This window comes from Peromyscus maniculatus, chromosome 6, assembly GCF_049852395.1.
Source record: "Peromyscus maniculatus bairdii isolate BWxNUB_F1_BW_parent chromosome 6, HU_Pman_BW_mat_3.1, whole genome shotgun sequence".
Lineage (NCBI taxonomy): Eukaryota > Metazoa > Chordata > Mammalia > Rodentia > Cricetidae > Peromyscus > Peromyscus maniculatus.
This window is the reverse complement of record NC_134857.1, coordinates 96,158,908-96,177,429: the sequence shown is the minus strand read 5'-3', so window position 1 is coordinate 96,177,429 and position 18,522 is coordinate 96,158,908. Positions and strand designations below refer to the sequence as shown.

Here is an 18,522-nt window from a genome sequence, read left to right as displayed (position 1 = left end):
TTCTGGGCAGTTTTTAGAAATCAGTTTCTCATACATCCCATACTATTGTTAGTGAAATATTTTAACAAATAGTAATTCTTGTATATTCTGTTTTTAAATATTTACTTTTTACTAAAGCAGTCAATGTTTAGAAGAAATATATTCTATCATGTCTACATTTCTCTGTTTATGAAAATGAAAGTTCAGATGCTGGGCATGGTAGTGCACACCTTTAATCCCAGCACTTGGGAGGCAGAGACAGACAGATCTCTGAGTTCAAGCCCAGCCTGCTCTACAGAGGGAGTTCCAGCCAGTGAGACAGTGTACAGAATACAGAGAAACCCTTTCTAGAAAAAAAAAAAAAAAGAAAGAAAGAAACAAAAGAAAAGAAAAAAAAAGAAACAAAAGAAAATGGAGTTCAGGAATCTCAGAGAACTTTTCTTGTTATGCATTTACTTCCATTCTGTGAAAACTGGTCAGGTTCTCTTGTCTGGATGGCTAGAGACAAGAAAAAAAACACAAATGATTCTTTTCAAAGGCTCCTGGTCCATATTACTGTTATGTGGACCTATTATATATATATATATATATACTCCTTCCCTGAGGATTCTTCATTGACCCGCAATCCGTTTTATTAGTACGTTCACTGTGCAGACCTATGGCGGGTTTTAGATTCCTACCTGTGACAATTTCTCACCTAATATAGTTCACAGTGGTGCTTGTTGCTCTCTGGATAAGGTCTGAAGTTTTAAGAAATTGTGTGTGTGTGTGTGTGTGTGTGTGTGTGTGTGTGTGTGTGTGTGTGTGTGTATAGAGGTATGGGCAGCAAGAGCTGTTGGAGGCCACAAGCGTTGGGTCCCTCTGGAGTTGGAGTTAAAGGCAGTTCTGAGCCTCCCAAAGTGGATGCTGGAAACTGAGCTCAGGTCCTCTGCACGAGCAGCGTGCCCTCTCAACCACTCAGCCATTTCTCCAGGGGCGAGTCTGAAGTTTGAGCCCAACTTACCAGAGTCCTCTCTCCTCTCCTCTACTTTTTATTGTCTTAGCGCCCAGTGAGTCTGAGCAGAACCCTTCCGTCTTCTGATTGCTTCCCAGCCCAAGTGCCTATTATTCCCTCAGGACTCTCTCCTTGCTCTTCCTTCACATCCCCCACACTAACTTGTTCACCCAGCAACCTTGTGACATATACCTGCCTAACTCCTATTTTGCTTCTCGGTCTCTTGTGACCATTCTGTGGGAAACCCTTCACTCACTCTTCTGTATTACTTGGTCTCACCAAAGCTTCCAACTGCTCCGTCCTTACTGTACCTCATCCATCTCCAAATATGGAGTCTGAGTGCCCACCCATCCATAGTCTTTCCCAGAATGTAAATTCTTTAAGAACAGGAGCTCAGGTTTCTTCTCTAGCGCATTCCCAGCATCTAGCACAGTGCCAGATGATAGAATATAGTGAATATTTGCTGCTTGATTGCAAAGATACAAAACATACATTGATGTTGTCCTAAGTAAAACAGAAAAAGTTTACCTGATATATGTGTAATATGTTTTAGAATAAGCAGAAAATATTTTGCTTGTATGTAGATGATGTAATTTAAAACACCATTATTAACAACTATGAGTAATTGTTTACATATAATTTGAAAACTAAGCTTGCGTGGGAAAACTTGGCCATACTAAAGATATAAAGTTTTTCCATCCATGAGAATTGGTACAATTATAGGTGTTGTCAATGACAAAGCAGCTACTAGAAATCTGTCCAGTTAATATTAATAATAATTAATAATAATAAAAATATTTTTTGTTGAAGAAGTAGAAATTAAAGGTCTCCTGTTAGTTTATTAGAAATATCATCTCTCTTGGAATTTCTACATAGAATTAAGGTGCCAGAAAATACAGCATTACGATGTGCATGAAGGATCACCATGGAAACCGAGGGAGACTACATTTATGTCCCAGGCTTCTGGAACAGAATGAAACAAAGTGAGCCAGACTGGGGACATTTAGGAAAGCACTGAGGATGCCTGAATGGGGTCCTTAGTCTAGATCATACCCTAGAGAAAGGTCCTCTGGTCAAGACTGTAAGAAATGAAAGACATTGTAACCTCAGCACCCAGTGGTTTTATCATCTCCAGATGATAAAAAGAAAGTCTCTGTAAGTGTGTGCATTTTACGTATGGTCTTAGTTTGGAGTAAACAAAATAGCAGTATCTATACCCAAATAGATGTAATCATAGGAGGCTCATGGAAATTAGATTTTAAAAGTAAGCTTCTATTTCTAGGTCTTTGTTTTAACAATGTTAGCGACTGTTTGTTATAGCAATATAGTGTGACATCTTATTCAGTTCTTACTATGAATTAGAAATTATTATAACGTCCTGTTTAGTAGCAGAGAATAATGTGTCCCAAACAATGCACACACTGGACATCAAGACATGCCTGAAATTCAGGTTTCTGTTAGAAACCCAGCATTTTCCCACTATTTTATACATCTTGATGATTCCCATAAGTTCATCTCTTCACACTTAAATTACTCATTTAAAAAATTCACTTTCAAGTTGAGTAGCCACTTTGAGTCCATTTCCTCTTCTTTAAAATTGCAGTAATAACCATATTGATTTCATAGGCAGGTAGCATGGGACCTGGGTCTCAGGTAGTTCAAACTGGCCTTGAATTCACTATGTAGCTGAAGATGACCTTGGACTCTTGATCTTCTTGACTCTAGCCCTCCAAGTACTGGGTTTACAGACATCTGCAACTGTGCCTATCTTTTCTTTCCTTGATTATTATTATTATTTTCCTGGTAAAAATATGTTAAGTACAGTAGGGATGTGTTAAATATTCATTTAGGAGTGAGATTCAAATTATAGCATACAGCTCCCTAGTGATGTCCCCAGCATGGTGGACAACCCAGTAGGGTGGTCAGAGTTGGGTGAGAGATTATTTAGGGAATATTATATTGCATATTTAAGAGAAATATTGCTCTACAACATTTATTCATTTGTTAATTTTGTTTAGAGTAGCCCAGGGTGGTATGGAATTCACTATGTAGCCTAGGTTGGTTTTGAACGCCACCAAATCCTAGAGTCTTAGATTGGTGCTGGGCTTATAAGCATGACTCACTACATCTGGCTTCACTTTTACATTTCTTCTGTAATGAAAGTGTGAGTGATAAGTAATTATAGGTAGATAGATTCTATAAAATGCAAAAAAATGCATTGTCATTGGCTGACTTGAGAATGTGAACTAGCACACTAGTAAATGTATTCACCTGACCAGGAAGCTTCCTTGTACTTCTTGAAATGGCACCATGTTTATTGGTTGCATTAGTCAAAGATGAAAATAACCACGGTTAAGACTAATGTTCATTAAACTAGTTTTTCCTTTTTAAAAGAACATTTATTTATTTATTATTCATGTGGTGTGTGTGTGTGTGTGTGTGTGTGCGAAGCAATGTTCCCCTGGTTCACGTTCTGTAAGAGATTTGAAGAGGTCTGTATGACTCAAGAGGAGCCATACTACATGATACATTACACATGAAATCTATGACAGGAGCCCTTAGCATTCCTCCATCATTCCCCAATCCCTCTTCCCAGATATGGTTTCTGCCAAATCCCTTGGACCTTATACACTGTATTTGAAAATGGAACTAACCGATCTCCCACATTCCTTATGGTTCTTTGATTCCAGTTTGGAATTCTTAAACAGGCATTATTGTGATATAGAACACGGCTGAGCCACAAGAAGATCTTAAGTTCTTTGTGGGCAGGTATTTGTTTTTTTAAGATTTAATTTTTAGTTATGTGTGTGTATTTGCACATGAGTAGATACATACTATGAAACTAGAAAAATGCATTGCTGCTGGCTGACTTGAGAACGCGAACGAGCCAATAGTCAGAACACTAGTAGATGTATTGCCCTGAGCACTTGACTTCCTTCTGCCATAGCCATTTTCACTGGTTTGCATTGGTCAAGGATGAGAATGTAACCTCAGAGGCCAGAAGAGGGCGTCAGGTCCTCTGGACCTGGGGTTAAAGGCTGTGAACCCTCTGACATGGGCATTAGAAACCAAATGTAGGTCCTCTGGAAAAGCAGTTTTGCTCTTAACCACCTCGCCAGCCATGGCGAACCACATTACTTATACGTTTTCACATATCAGATCTATTATAACAACATTTTTGTATATGTATTTTGTTTTTATTATTTACTTTGAGGTACTAGGGGTTGAACTGGAGGCCCTCAGAATGCTAGGCAAGGGCTTGGCAGAGTGGTATTCTCAGCGTTGCTTATGTGTTTTGCTAAAAGCTGCTTTAGGTTGGTTATCATATCATACAGGGGATTACCTAACCAATCAATTTAAATTATATCAAATTTAAATTTCTGAGGCCTTGTTTCATACACAATCTAAAAGTAATTTGTAAACAGCAGTCATCTTCTGTTTTCTTTTACCTTCTTAGATATTATGACTACTGACTGGACAAGTATGCTTTTTTTTTTTTTTTGGTTTTTTGAGACAGGGTTTCTCTGTGTAGCTTTGCGCCTTTCCTGGAACTCACTTGGTAGCCCGGGCTGGCCTCGAACTCACAGAGATCCGCCTGGCTCTGCCTCCCGAGTGCTGGGATTAAAGGCGTGCGCCACCACCGCCCGGCCATGGACAAGTATGCTTTAATGAAATATTCTAATGATTAGTAATTAAAAAACAGAATATGTCCATTTCACAGCCAACAAGCCTTTGATTATCCTGAGTTCATTCTTCCTTGACCTCTTCCAGCGAAAGGGTATTTCCCTTTTTATTTTACAGCTAGATGACAGAACTTGGTTTTTAGTGGCTTTCATTGTTTGTGTTCCCACCAGAGTCCTACATCACTTTTTAAAAACATTTCTCCTTCCCACCTCTGTGCACCATCACTAGTCACAGGCGCTCAGTACTGGCCTGCACTCCATTCTGGGACACAGTTCAGAGAAATTGGGCAGGTTGGTGAAGAGACTGGACTAGAAAGGGAGGGAGGAGGCTTGATGCCTCTAAAGGAAGGAAAGGTTGAGGGATATGAGGAATTTAATCTGTGGAGTTCTAAGAGGCAGCCAAAGAGCTGCTTTGCATTTTTGAAGAGCTGTTGTGTGTGTAAGAGTGACTAGGAATTTTTGGGATAGCCTTGAGGGGAACACTTGGCCAGCAGGTGGTTGGCATAATTTGGAGTTGCACCCAGCGGTGAAATTCTAGCTCTTCATGCACGCTGCATGGAATGCAGGGTAGCCTAAACAGTATGCTAGCTAGTGATGCAGGGTTGAACATCAACATTTTGTTCCCACTCTCCTCTTCCTTTCCATACCTGCTAAATCCACGTACACGTCATCTTCCTTTTCTACATGAAGTGACATCGTAAATCTCCTATTAGTTTCTTCATGTGCGATACGTTATTCTTTCCTGTCGCTTGAAGTGAAAGCTGATTCCTTCCATTTGTGTTAAGTTGGGTGACAGGGAAGAACTTTTCTGGTGCTACCTCCTCCATGGGCGGTAAAGGCATGCCTTTATTGTGAAACTATGACAGTAGGAACTTTGACCCCTGATAACTGAGACAATAATGGGTTTTGTGATCTCATCAGAATCTTGGTGTGTATGTGTGCTGGGTGCACACTGGTGGATATTTTTCTTGCAGATTTTTTCATCACATGATTTAGAGAGGTCCTATTTTACTGATATTTATTTTCCTTTAAAGCTATATATTACACACAGCATAGAATTAAAGGATTTTATCATGATATATAGTAAATATGCTAAGGAAAAATAATATTTTCATTTGAGACAGGGTCTTCTTTTTTTTTTTTTTTTTGGTTTTTCAAGACAGGGTTTCTCTGTGTAGCTTTGCGCCTTTCCTGGAACTTGCTTTGGAGACCAGGCTGGCTTCAAACTCCCAGAGATCCGCCTGCCTCTGCCTCCCGAGTGCTGGGATTAAAGGCGTGCGACACCACCGCCCGGCGAGATAGGGTCTTATCTCACACTGTAATCCAGGCTGACCTCCAACTCATGAAGTACTCTTGTCTTAGATTCTCATACGCTGGGACTATAGACACAAGCCACTACCAGAGGGCCATTGTTTTTTTTTTAAAAAAAGTTTATTCTTATGTACATGTGTGCATGCCTGTGTGAGTGTATGCTACATGTGTATGGGTGCTGTTTTGTCCAGAAGAGTGTTGGATGCCCTGAGGCTATAGTGACAGGCATTTGTGGCCCTCCGACATGGGTGACTGGAATTGAATTTGGGTCTTCTGGAAGATCAGAAAGCACTCTGACTGCTGAGGCGTCTCTTCAGCCCCCATTTTCACTTATTCTAAAGGCCTTTGTTAGGTCACAATTCATTCCTAGTGATCAAAATCTCTTAGGAGAATGATATGAAAGGCAATGTAAAATCATTTTCGAAAAGAGCATGAGGGTATCCAATTAAATCTGACCCCTCTGAAAGTGATTTTGTAAATAATCCTGAGGTTATTTATGAAATTAACAATGACGTGATGGTTAGATGTTGTGGTGTAGGCCTGTATTCCTGGAAGGAAGACCAGGAGTTCATTGTCACCCTTGTCTACTACATATGGAGTTCCAGGCCAGCCTGGGACTATATGAAACCTATCTCAATAAACCAAAAGAACAGCCGGGTTGGGCCAGGGGTGGTGCAGGTCTTTAATCCCAATACTTGGGACAGAGGCAGACAGATCTCTGTGAATTCCAGGTCAGCTTGGTCTACAGAGCTAATTACAGGACAGTCAGGACTCTGTTACATGGAGGGCGGCGGGAGGGGAGAAGCAAGGGCCTACGAGTTGGTTTGTTAGGTTAAAGATGTTTGCCACCAAACCTGAGGACCTGAGTTCCAGCCCTGCAGGGTGGGAGCAGTAAATGGCTATGGTCATTATAAATAAACACTAGCCACCATATCTGGCTCCAACTTTTGTTTTTACTGCACTTTTAAAAATATAATATTCAGATGAGAAATTCTCTATAAGGATTTTAAACCAGCAGCTTTGGAAATGGGTTTAGAGTTGGGTTTACTTAGCTTTCTAGACAAAGGGGTGAATGAAGCCTGTTGAGATCCACATACTTTGTTTTTCCATATCTTTTGTACAAAAATATCAATTACATTTTGTTTAGTAAAATAATTTGAATTGTTCAACATAGCAACACCAAGATTTGGGAGAATAAAGATGAGTTTGAGGGGTCTTTGTTCTTAACTCTAAGCCTCGTGGCTTTTAGACTATGTAACACACTTCAAAAAGGTTCAAGGCTCATTACCACTTTCCAGGACTTTTGACGACAGTTTTAAAATCTTTTTCTTTTTCCTCTACTCTCTGTGAGTATGTGAAATGAAGGTGTTGGGCCTTGTTCTTAGTGATTCCTTTCCGTGTATGAGGTTTGGGGATTAACTTTTGGATGTAAGGATAGGGTGTGTTTTTATCTGCCTCACCAATGATGTGTTTGGCTAGAATTACTGAGATGCTGTGAATAGTTTTTCTGCGTATCAAATTAGTATCCACTTACAGTTTGGCGCTTGTTCAGCTTTCTGGAAAGCCAGCAGAACAGGCCAATGTCCTAAGAGCCATGAGTTGAGTTGTCTCCCTGACGGCAGGGTTCCAAGCCACTTCAGTTGGCTCTTTGCTCGAGCGCCCCCTCTCTCCCTAGAGGTCAACAAGCAACGGAGAACCAAAGGCTTGCACAGATCCCTGTCCAGGAAGAAACCAGCCAGGGCGCATGCTCTGCTGAGAGTCGCTCAGTAGCGCCATTTTCGTAAGGGAAGGACTGACCACTAATTACCTCCCCAAGGCGCACAGCACTCAAGTTGTTCAAACTGGATCCCTAACGTTACCGAACAAGTCCGGGGCCTCCTGGAGAGGAACCTTTGTACCCCTTGCAGCACTCCAGCTGAGAGTAAAGAAAGTATCTTCTGTTTATTTCTCTTGAGGACAAGTGGTCCTTTCCCTCTCTTCTCCGCTTCGCCCAGGATAGCCTACCGTCCGAGACGAGAGCCTTAGGCGTCTGTGATGATTTTGTGCTCACACCTGTGGCCAAAATGACGGGACTTGGAGAACTGGATGGGAATGTTTTTTTCCCTTGAGAACAAAGCCCAAGTGAGAGCAGCGTCTAGTGCGTGGAGAGCATCAGTCCACGTATTCCTGAGCTAGGATGTAGCGCTTTTCTTGACATTTGCTTACAAAGACACACAGATCCCGTCCGTGGTGGGAAGAGGGGTGGATGGAAAGATAGTTGGCAGTATGACCCGACATGGAGAAGGTCTGAGGTTTATCAGTGTGTGTGTGTAGGCGTGCGCGCACACACACGAGTTTAGAAGAAACTGAGTGAGCGGAGTGGAAGAAAAAGGTCTTGACGAGGGACAAGAGAAATCTGATGTGGAAGAAGAAGACTTAACAAATGCAGAAAGGGTAGTGGAGACGGAGCATCCCTGCCTGCCAGGCTGCAACAGCTTCCTCGGAGGCGTCCACTTCCCTCTACCCATCTTTTTCATTCATAAGTTTCTGGCCCCGCCTCACATCCCCCACCCCCACCGGGGCCGAGGGCCAAGTTTCCTGTGTAGCAATTGGTGAAAGGCAACAAAGCCTTAGCAACTGGCTCCTAGTGACCCGCGGGGCGCCTGGTAACTGGGGCCCGAGGCCGGCGCGGAGAAAGGAGCCGAGCTGTCCCTTTAAGGGATGGCCGCGAAGCCGTGAAAGTGGAGGGGGACGAGGGAGGGCGGGGAGGCAGGTCTGGGGGCGGACCTAAGAAGAGGAGGAGGAGGAGGAGAGGGAGGAAGAGTTGCTGCTGAAAGGAGGTGGCGAAGGAGGAGTCAGAGCAGCTGCTGCCAGCCCCGCGGGCACCACCGGAGTCCTGCCCGCTGCCGCCGCACAAGTGGCCACGGGCGCGATCCGGGCCAAACGTCTCGTCCTCCATGATCACTTTGGGAGCCGGGCGAAGACTTTGCCCGGCTGTGCGAGCTGGTGTGCGTTGCCCAGGCTTGGCGGAGACGGTACAGCAGCAGCAGCAGCAGCAGCAGCTCGAGCAGCAGGAGCTGCAGCTGGAGCAGCAGCAGCAGCAGCAGCCGCAGCCGCCACCGCCGCCGCCACAGAGTCCGGATCGCCGCAGCGGCTACAGCCTGGGGCGTGTGCGTCCCGCGCCCAGCGGGCTCAGTTCCCCACGGAATGTCCCCGGGGCGCCCCGCGCGCTGACCCTGCAGCCGCCTCCGCCTTGGGCGCCCGCCTTCTCCCTCAGGCGGGCTCGGTGATCCGGACCGCGAGCTTCCCGGCTCCTAGGCAGTAGGGGAAGCCCCCCGGGGGCGGGTGACCTCAGCTGGCCGCGACCCAGCCCTCCCCCGTGCGGATCTCGCTTAAGATGGCAGCGGAGACAGGGGAACTAATCGGGGCTTGTGAGTTCATGAAAGGTGAGGAGCAGTCGCCCGGCATCCTCTGGCCCTTCCACGCCACTCCCCCCCAACTCCTCACGGCTCTCCCCTTTGTCCCAGCCTTTGCCCTGGGTTTCTCCTCGGCCCTGTGTCCCGCAGCCACTGCTGCTTGGCGCTCGGGGCCCCTTCTCGCCACTCAGCTCCCGGAGGACCCCCTGCTTCCGGCTTCTTTCTCGCCTCCTCGCTCCCTCTGCAGCTTCCTCGTACCCGGACAGTGCGGGCTTCTCTGCCGGGGCTCCTCCTCCAAACCTTTCTTGGGGGATCCTGCTCGGTTTAATCATCTATCCGCTAATCCTCTACCCCTCGGTGGCTGGCCTGTGCTTTCAGGACACCCTCCCCCCCAACCACACCCCCTTGTCCTTGCTTCCTTCCTCTTGAAGTCTGCTAAGCTGCAGGGAAAGAAGCTCGCCTCTCCCCGTTCCTCTTGCAGCTGAGGTCTGGAGGTTTTCGAACCAAACTTGTGTCTCCAGTTTTGCGGGTACCCACAGCTCTTGTCTGCACCCGCCCGCACGCAACCAGGGGGTGAGGGAACAGAGAAGATGTTCTGCCCCCTACTGGGTCCCGGTCTAGCTTCTTGGCAAGTTATGCTTTTGGGGCTCTGTTGCTTCCTGGAAGGTTGTGTTTCTACAAGAATACCACGTGTTCAAGGGTCTTTAAATGATGTCTAGCAATTATTGATCCTTCATGCATGATCGGAACTCCCAGCCTCACGTCTCTGCTTCTCATGTATTTTTTTGTCTCTTAAACTTGTCTTTCAGATCGATTATATTTTGCTACTTTAAGGAATAGACCAAAAAGCACAATAAATACCCACTATTTCTCCATCGACGAGGAGCTGGTCTATGAAAAGTAAGTTTCCCTCTTTTTTTTTTCCCCCCACACTCCTCCGAACTGTTTAGCTTGCTGGTTCTTTGATAAGCAGGTTTATTCACTTTCTCCCATGGGTTCAGGAGGCATTACTAGCTTTTTTTTTTTTTTAAGGCCCATAGGCTTGGGGAGGTGTGCAGACAAAATTGACATAATTTGGACCTGTCAACATTGCAGTCCTTTTAGAATTTCATGGGTATTAATTCTTCCTACTCCCACAGTAACTGTGGATTCCTCACACTCCCTAGAGTGGGACCAGGCAGTCATACACTCTGTCATCGCCAGACCTGTAATTGGCTTGTGAATCAGTCACTAGGTATTTATGGAGCACCCACAGGGTACAGGGCAGTGTGTGTACTACAGGTGCTTAAGTTTCGCAGTTCACAAGGCTTCTGTTGTGTGGAAGGATGTTTTTGTTTGAGCAGCCTGTTTTCAGAAAGTGGAACACAGGACTGAACAGAGCTGTATCCAAGTTGCATCTCTGAGGAAGATTTCCAGTGTGATTGAGTTATTTTAGTTAGGTGCCCGAACTTGATGATATATTTTTTTTTAACCTTTGAGTAGTAGAGGACTGCCTAAATCTATCTATCTATCTATCTATCTATCTATCTATCTTGCTCCTCTGGACTAAGACCTGAGAGTGAAAAATCAGAACCAGGAACTGAGTTCTGTGACCGCCCATAGATGTAAAGGAAAAGGCTATTTGGATATTGTAAGCACAGTAAAACATTAGTTGGAGAGATGATTTCCATTCAATGAAAGCAGTAGATAGCAAGAAGTAGAAAGGCAGGATTGGCTTATATGAGAGCTGGTATTTCAGACCAGCCTCAATCTACTCTGATTTAGACATTTAATTTGACTTTGTTGCCGTCATAATCAAGTGGGCAGCCATATGAGCGTAGTTCAATGAACCATAAAGAGCTCTCTAGGACTGGTCCTGTTAGAAAGAATACTGGCAATTCTGCTTCAGGATTTAGGGGTGCCACTGGGCCTTGAAGAGGGAATATTCTGGACCTTCAAAAACCTGTCTTGTCTGACAGAAAGTAATCCTTCATTGTTCCTTCCCCGGGGGGTCCTGGAACTGCTATCTTCAGGACATTTCTCTCAGTGGTGCTGGGAGGAGGATGTGCTTCTTGAATGGCAGAAGGCAGAGTAGGAATGAAAGAGCCTTTTGCTACTGCTGTTCACGAATGCCTAGAGCTGCCCTGGCAAAGAGGTCTGGATCCCTGGTGTCAGATTACAGCCCAGCTCCTCAACAGAATAGAGTTGTCAGCAGCCTGTTCCCTGACCCTGGGCACCTGGATGATGTCACCACCATCAGTGTTTATTGAGTGGACACTCTATTGTTGGGCACTGCCATGGCTTTCTTTCTGTCAGCTGAGGACCTGAGGGCAGTAGGGACTGTGTCCGTATGCTGTTACGGTCACTTCTGCAGTGACTGAAGTGCTAGGGTTTATTAATGTGCATTTCAACAAGCTTCATTTATTGAGATCTGAGTCACTTCCCTTGGGATTGCTAGGTGGTAGACTTCACAAAAGATTACAGTTAGTCAACTAAACACAGTCCACGATGGCTTTTTAAAGATTCTAATAATGAAAAGCTTTCTGTGGTTTTAGTGTTTGTACTTTAGGATACAAATTATATATATTTATATATACATGTATATATATATATATATACATACATACACACACACACATATATATATATTTTTTTTTCACTGTGTTCCTGGTGTCTTCCAAGGACAGACTTGCTTGGTGAGGCCATCTGGTTCACTTTGTGAGTTTGGATGTGAACTTGAAGCTACAAGAGGCTGAGCATGGTGGCACACCCCTTTAATTCTAGCACATGGGGAGCTAAGGTAGGGGCAGGTGGATCTCTGTGAGTTTGAGGACAGCCTGGGCTACACAGAGAGTTCCAGACCAGTTAGAGCTACACAGTGAAATCATTTCTTGGGGATGGGGGTGGGGGTGGGGAGAGGAGCTGTGTGTGGTGGCTTATATGTGTAAATTACTTGAGGGACTGAGGCAGGAGGATTGCTTGGAGTTGGAGGTGAGTCCGAGTTCTGTAGTGACTTCCAAGCCAGCTTGGGCTATAGAGTGAGACAAGAAATGATACTCAACTTGGACATGGCATGTACTTCCCCTAGTGTGGTGTGCCATACCATGCCACAGTAGTGACTATGGTCCTGATTGCCTGCACGCATCCATCTTTTCGCTATCCCAGCATATCATGCTGTCCTTGATGGTCCAGAGAGTAACATGATGAACATGGATGTTTCTGATGTTTCTCTCAGGGTTTCAAGGCGCTCCAAACTGGTGAGGTGGGTGACTAGGGGGACTGCAGTGAAAGGGAACAAAGAAAGGTACCTGCCGTAGGAGAAACCTCACCTTGGTACTAGGAAGTACTTGAGGAAGGTGGAGACGTGTCCAGAGGACATGTTCATAAAAGCCTCCGTGGGGATGTTAAGATTGGCCTGAAGGATGGACAGGTTTGCTTTTTGGATATGGGTGTGAGAGGCAAGGAAAGTGAGGAACAGGAGGGAGATTCAGGAAGCGTGTTCAGGGCATAGTAAGCCCTTCCCTTTGTCTGGTGTATATACAGGTCACATGGGGGAGGTGTGGAATATGACACCGAGAGGTCAGTTGGGGACAGACTGAATGCCAGAGTGAGGAACCTGCAGTCACCCTGGCCTGCTGCCTTGAGACTCTTCGAGGGGCTCTGGGGCAGAGATGGCATGGCTGGATGCATGCTGATTGCAAACAATGGCAGACTTTTACAGAGCACCACCCTCTGGGCCAGATGCTTTTCTAGGTGTTCTGTGACTATAAAATTCACACTTCCCCACAATTCCATGCAATTTCATGAAGCAAGTGATGCTGCCCATCCTTTGACACAGTGATGCCTAAGGGGACTGAGGTTGGGTACTGTGTCCAGTGCCAAAGAAATCAGTGATAGAGCTGGAGTTTGAAAACAGACCATCTAGTTCCAGAGGATATACACCCTCCATCCAAAAAATAATGTAGTAGCATCATTTAAGGCCCGTTGGAGAGGGTCTAAGAAACCACACAGAGAAACTTTGGGGTGTTCAGGGAGAAAGAATCAGTGCTTGAATTGAGGTGGTGTTGATGATGGTGGAGAGGCGGGACCTGCATCCGTGTGTGGGTGGTGGATGAGGATGTTGAGAAAAAAGAATGGAGCACTTCTCAGGACGGTCCCTTCACAGTGGGCCTGAAGGCATCCTGAACGGAAACAGGGAACTGGGGCAGACGTCGGCTCTGGTGGTAAGGTCAGGTCTTCTGTCTTGGTCAGAATGCATTTGGAAAATGTAAGGAAGAGTCATATCATTTGAAGAGGGCATACCTTAATTCATTACTTCCTTTTTCCAAGACAGTAAAGGCCTTGCCTGTCCTGGAACTCATTTTGTAAGTTACTAACTCGGACTCACCTTAGTGTTCTAGGCTGGCCTCGAATTCACAGAGACTCGCCTGCCTCTGCCTCCTGAGTGCTGGGATTAAAGGTGCGAGGCTGAGTGTACACCTTTGAAATACTTTTTTTTTTTTTTTTTTTTTTTTGGTTTTCTGAGACAGGGTTTCTCTTGTGTAGCTTTGTGCCTTTCCTGGAACTCACTTGGTAGCCCAGGCTGGCCTCGAACTCACAGAGATCCGCCTGCCTCTGCCTCCCGAGTGCTGGGATTAAAGGCGTGTGCCACCACCGCCCGGCAACCTTTGAAATACTTAAAGTTGGGAGTTTCCCAAGGAGACCATGCGGTTTAAAGAATGGAGCTGTTTCTGAGGAGGAAGAGGTCAAGGTTTTTGAGGATGAGGGGAGTAGAGGAAGAAGCTATAAATAATTAGCCAGTCAAGAGGCAAAAGACTGGAGCAAGGAGAGAGGAGAGGCCTAGTGGCTGTGGAGTTGTCTCTTGGCCTTCACTGCTTGGAGAGGTAGGATGAACTGGCCTGCAGAGTCCATGGGACCCAGTGTAGTAACCTGGATTCTCTCTGTGGAGCATGTCCTGAGGGCAGACACCCTAATGTGCATGTCTTCAAAGAAGGAAGTGTGTTTATGTACATCATCACACGGGGCCTCACATAGCCTGGTAGCTATAATTATTTGCTGAGTATCCCAATGAAATGCCGCCTGTCTGAGTGAATTATCACCCCAGAAACTACTAACTGGGCTCTTTAAATATGAGAGTATGTTTAGTCTGGATACAGCTGTGTTTTGTGTAGAAGTTTGTTGAGTTATTAAAGAAAGATGGAACTCCATGATTGAAATATCGACCTTCTGAAAAGCCCGTGAACAAATGTAGCAAAATGGCTTCAGGAGGCCAGGCAATGAGAATTTGAACTTACTTTCTCTCTCTCTCTCTCTCTCTCTCTCTCTCTCTCTCTCTCTCTCTCTCTCTCTCTCCCTCCCTCCCTCCCTCCCTCCCTCCCTCCCTCCCTCCCTCCCTCCCTCCTCTCTCTCTCTCTCTCTCTCTCTCTCTCTCTCTCTCTCTCTCTCTCTCTCATCTCATCTCACTATGGATTCCTAGCTGGCCTGCAACTTGATATGTAGGCAGACTGGCCTCAAACTCACAGAAATCTGCCTGCTTCTGTGTCTGTCTCTTGAGTACTGGGATTAAGGGCTTGCACTACCATGTCTGGATTCTACTTGGTTCTTTTTATTTTTTTTTTGGTTTTTTGAGACAGGGTTTCTCTGTATAGCTTTGTACCTTTCCTGGAACTTGCTTTAGAGACCAGGCTGGCCTTGAACTCGCAGAGATCCACCTGCCTCTGCCTCCCAAGTGCTGGGATTAAAGGCGTGCGCCACCACCGCCCGGCTTCTACTTGGTTCTTAACAGGCTATCTTGTTACATGAAGGTCTGAGACATATTAATAAAACACGGATGATAAGAAATCATGCTTTGTCCTTGGGTTCTGCGTGTTTTCCTAGGCCAGAGTTAAAACAAGAGTATAGGCTAAAAATACTACTGGTTCAAAAAGTAATTCTAGAACTAGAGCCCTTCAAAGGTTTATCTCTGTTGGATTGAAATATCCAAAGTATACTCCTCTCCAGAACAGCTATTTCTTTGGTGTTGGAGATGGACCCTGTCATCCCAATAGAGGCTAACTTTTAGTAACATGAGTCATGGTTTTTTGGCTCAAAAGTTAGCAAAATCAAATGTGTTAATCGTCAGAACCCTTTGTACTACTAATGATGATCTTGGGTGAGGGGTTGGATACTAACGGTGTGGAAAGCCAGTTTACTGAGAAGGAAAATGTGTAGTATTTCTGCTTTCTATCATATACTTTTCTATGTTTTCCTGTCCTTGGGTTGATTTTTTTGGAAGAAAGGTACTAAAATTTCATGACAGAGTACTAAATAAAGATGCCAAGACTGGATGCAGTTTCTTCGGTGAATCCAAGAAATGCCACCATGGGTTTTCACTTGTTAAGAGTGAGCAGCCTTGGCTGGGAGAGGATTTTCTTGGCATGTACAAGGCCCTGGGTTCCATCCCCAGCACAGGAATAGAAGATTAAAGAATGAACAGTCTCAGTTGGATGTGGAGGTTCCTACTTGGGAAGCTGAGACAGGTGGATCCTTGAGTTCAAGGCCAGATTGGCCTACATAGTGAGATCCTGCATTAAAAAAAACAAGGGCTGGGGATGTAGTTCATCTTATAGAGTGCTTACCTGGAATGTGTGAGGTACTGAGTTCAATTCCTGGCGTTACATAAACCTGGCATGGTGGCACAGGCCTGTAATCTCAGCACTAGATAGTGGAGGCAGGAGGAGGGTCAGGAGTTTCAAGGTCAGCCTGGGGTGCATGAGACCCTGTCTCAAAACACCAACTAACCAACCAACTAACCAACCAACCAACCAACCAACCAAAACTCAGTATGGTTCAGACCTTGTTTCAAAATAAAATATCTTTGATTCAGTGCTTGACAATTTCATACATGTAAACAATGCGTCTTGATCATCTGTACTCTGACGCCCCTCTTCCACACTTCCCAGGAACCCCCAGCTCCTCTCCTTCTCTTCAGTTACTCCCAACATATCTCACTTTTGTATCTTCTGTCTGTCTATCTATCTCTCTGTCTCTCTCTCCCACTAAGCCCAATTATTGCTGCCTGTTGGAAGACTGATCTTGTTGACCTGACCTTGTGCAGCTGATGATGAGCACTGTGACATCGTGGGTGCAACATCCATGCCGTGTTCCAAAGACAGCATTTCACTGCTCCCCATCCTCCATCTCTTACGTCCAATTCTTCCCGCCCCTTCTCCATGATGTTCCCAGAGCCTTGGTTTAGGGATTGATATCATTGTCCAGTTAGGGCTGAGTACTCCATAGGCACTTTGCATAGTACTTATTCTTAGTACTTTGCATAGTTAAATGTACTATGTACTATGTACTAACAACTGACCACAAAAGAGAGGAGCTTCTCCACCAAGGCTGAAGCAGCACTAATCTTTGGGGATAAGCATAGACATTTAGAAAGCAGTCTGACAACATCTTGGTTAGCAAAGCAGCAACAGTAGTAGATTCCTCTCTAGGGTCTGTGACCTCCAGAGTCCTGATTTACAATACCAGGCCTGAATGCCTTCCTGTGGAGCAGTCCTCAAAACTAATCCAAATGCAGTTGGTCTCCCCATAACCTTCACGCCACTATTGCACTGGTAGGCACATCCTGCCTGGCAGACTTGCGTTTTCCATCTTCTGTCCTGAACGCGTAAGTTGTAGGTGTTTACTTGAGTGTGTGTACACCTGTGCACTCGATTGTTGCTCTGTAGCATGCCTTAGGAGGCAGTACACTTAGTGATAAACATTTACAGTCACTTCTTCTTCCCCTTCCTCTTTTCCTCTTCCTCTTCCTCCTCCAGTGCTGGTGAATCAAACCCAGGATCACATACAGGCTAGACTAGTGCTCTAACACTGAGCTCTAACATGAGGCTACACTCTTAGCCCACACAGCTAGTTCCATGGTTTTCTTTTTGGTTTTCTGAGACAGTGTCTCACTTTGTAGCTCAGGCTGGCCTTCAGCTCGCTATGTAGCCTAGGCTAGTCTTGCATCCTTGATAATCTTCTTGTCTGAGCCTCTTAGGTGTAGAGATGACAGATTTAAGCCTCCCTGCTCAACTCCGCACAGTCTAGTCTTAATTATGTGTCCCAAACTTTGCTTTCGTATTTGTTTAAATACTCTCTGTTTTGACCTCTTAGGCTTTGGCAGTGTAAGGTTGGACCTTAATCTCCATAGTGATAAATTGTTACTCAGTTGTTTTCTCAGCTTGCTTGAGATAACCCTGATGAAACACACACTTGGGCTGAAGTGCTAAGAAGTCTTCTTACAGAGGTTGCTTCTATCAGGCAGCATGGGAGAGTGACCCAGGTGGGCTGTTGGAGATGGTGCTCTGTGCCAGGTCACCCCAGGGCGGTTTCATTATTTTGTTTGAAGTAGACTCCTAAGACATCAGATGTTCTCATTTGTAAGTTCATAAACACGTTCCCAAGCCCGCAGTAAATGACTTACTTCGCCACAGCTCAAAACAATTTTGTGCTTAAAAACAAAAAACAAGGACTGAACACTTTTTTTTTTTTAAATGGGCTATAAAGCAGCACAACTTGAAATTTGTAAGTGGCTGAAAATTGCTGTGCAAGAAAAGAACATGTAGATGGAGTGAGAATTGGTTGCAGGGCACTGTGCTGATGCATCAGATAAACACAGTTAAAAGGGGAAGTGGAAACAGAATGGAGGTCAGCCGTGAAGCTGCAGTCTTCTGTGTTAGGAGTGAAGAAAATAAGAACTCGTTACTGCCCTGGTTGTTGAAAGACTTCTTCATGGAGTGATGTTTGATGTGTAATGAGCACAGGGCATGTTATGATGTCTGAGGACCAGTACTACCCGTTCTTGTTCACCGTCACATCTCGAGACCTAACACTGTGCTTGGCGTAAGAATGGTGCCCCAGACATTCAAGTTGAATGAGTGAGTGAGTGAGCAGGCAGGCAGGGAGGGAGGCAGGGAGGCAGGGAGGGAGAGAGGGAGGTAGGCAGGGAGGCAGGGAGGCAGGGAGGGAGGGAGGAAGGGAGAGAGGGAGGGAGATTTCAGGCAGAGTCATAAAAGGTATGTTGAGGAAGAGGAAGAATCTGTTTGGAAGGGACACTTGAATGGAAAGTAGTCCCAAGTGAGGATGGGCTGGACTGTGGGATGCTGTGTCTCAGCCCACGGGGCTTCCGGATGAATGGAAAAAAACTGAC

The 18,522-nt window shown here is 45.2% G+C and overlaps 1 protein-coding gene and 1 long non-coding RNA gene across 8 annotated transcripts in view; one reads left to right on the top strand and one right to left on the bottom strand.

Annotated features, from left to right (window-relative positions):
- Positions 1 to 415: 415 nt before the first annotated feature.
- Positions 416 to 5,507, bottom strand: LOC121830299 (uncharacterized). The gene is made up of 2 exons (XR_006073468.2): positions 5,304 to 5,507; positions 416 to 477 (listed from the first exon to the last, which is right to left on the bottom strand). It is a non-coding gene; the product is annotated as an uncharacterized LOC121830299 (long non-coding RNA).
- Positions 1,939 to 18,522, top strand: part of Cdc14a (cell division cycle 14A) — a 176,904-nt gene continuing 160,320 nt past the window's right edge. The window contains exons 1-2 of one of the 7 annotated variants that reach the window (XM_076574864.1): positions 1,939 to 2,128; positions 10,172 to 10,262. Coding sequence is in view for 2 of the 7 variants with exons in the window: in XM_006977822.4 (XP_006977884.1) it covers positions 9,344 to 9,392; positions 10,172 to 10,262 (140 nt within the window). In the remaining 5 variants the exon portion in view is untranslated. Of the gene's footprint in view, positions 2,129 to 3,679; positions 3,743 to 8,625; positions 9,393 to 10,171; positions 10,263 to 18,522 lie in introns of those variants that run through there. The other 6 variants (XM_076574866.1, XM_015996534.3, XM_076574863.1 and 3 more) reach the window with 6 other exon arrangements.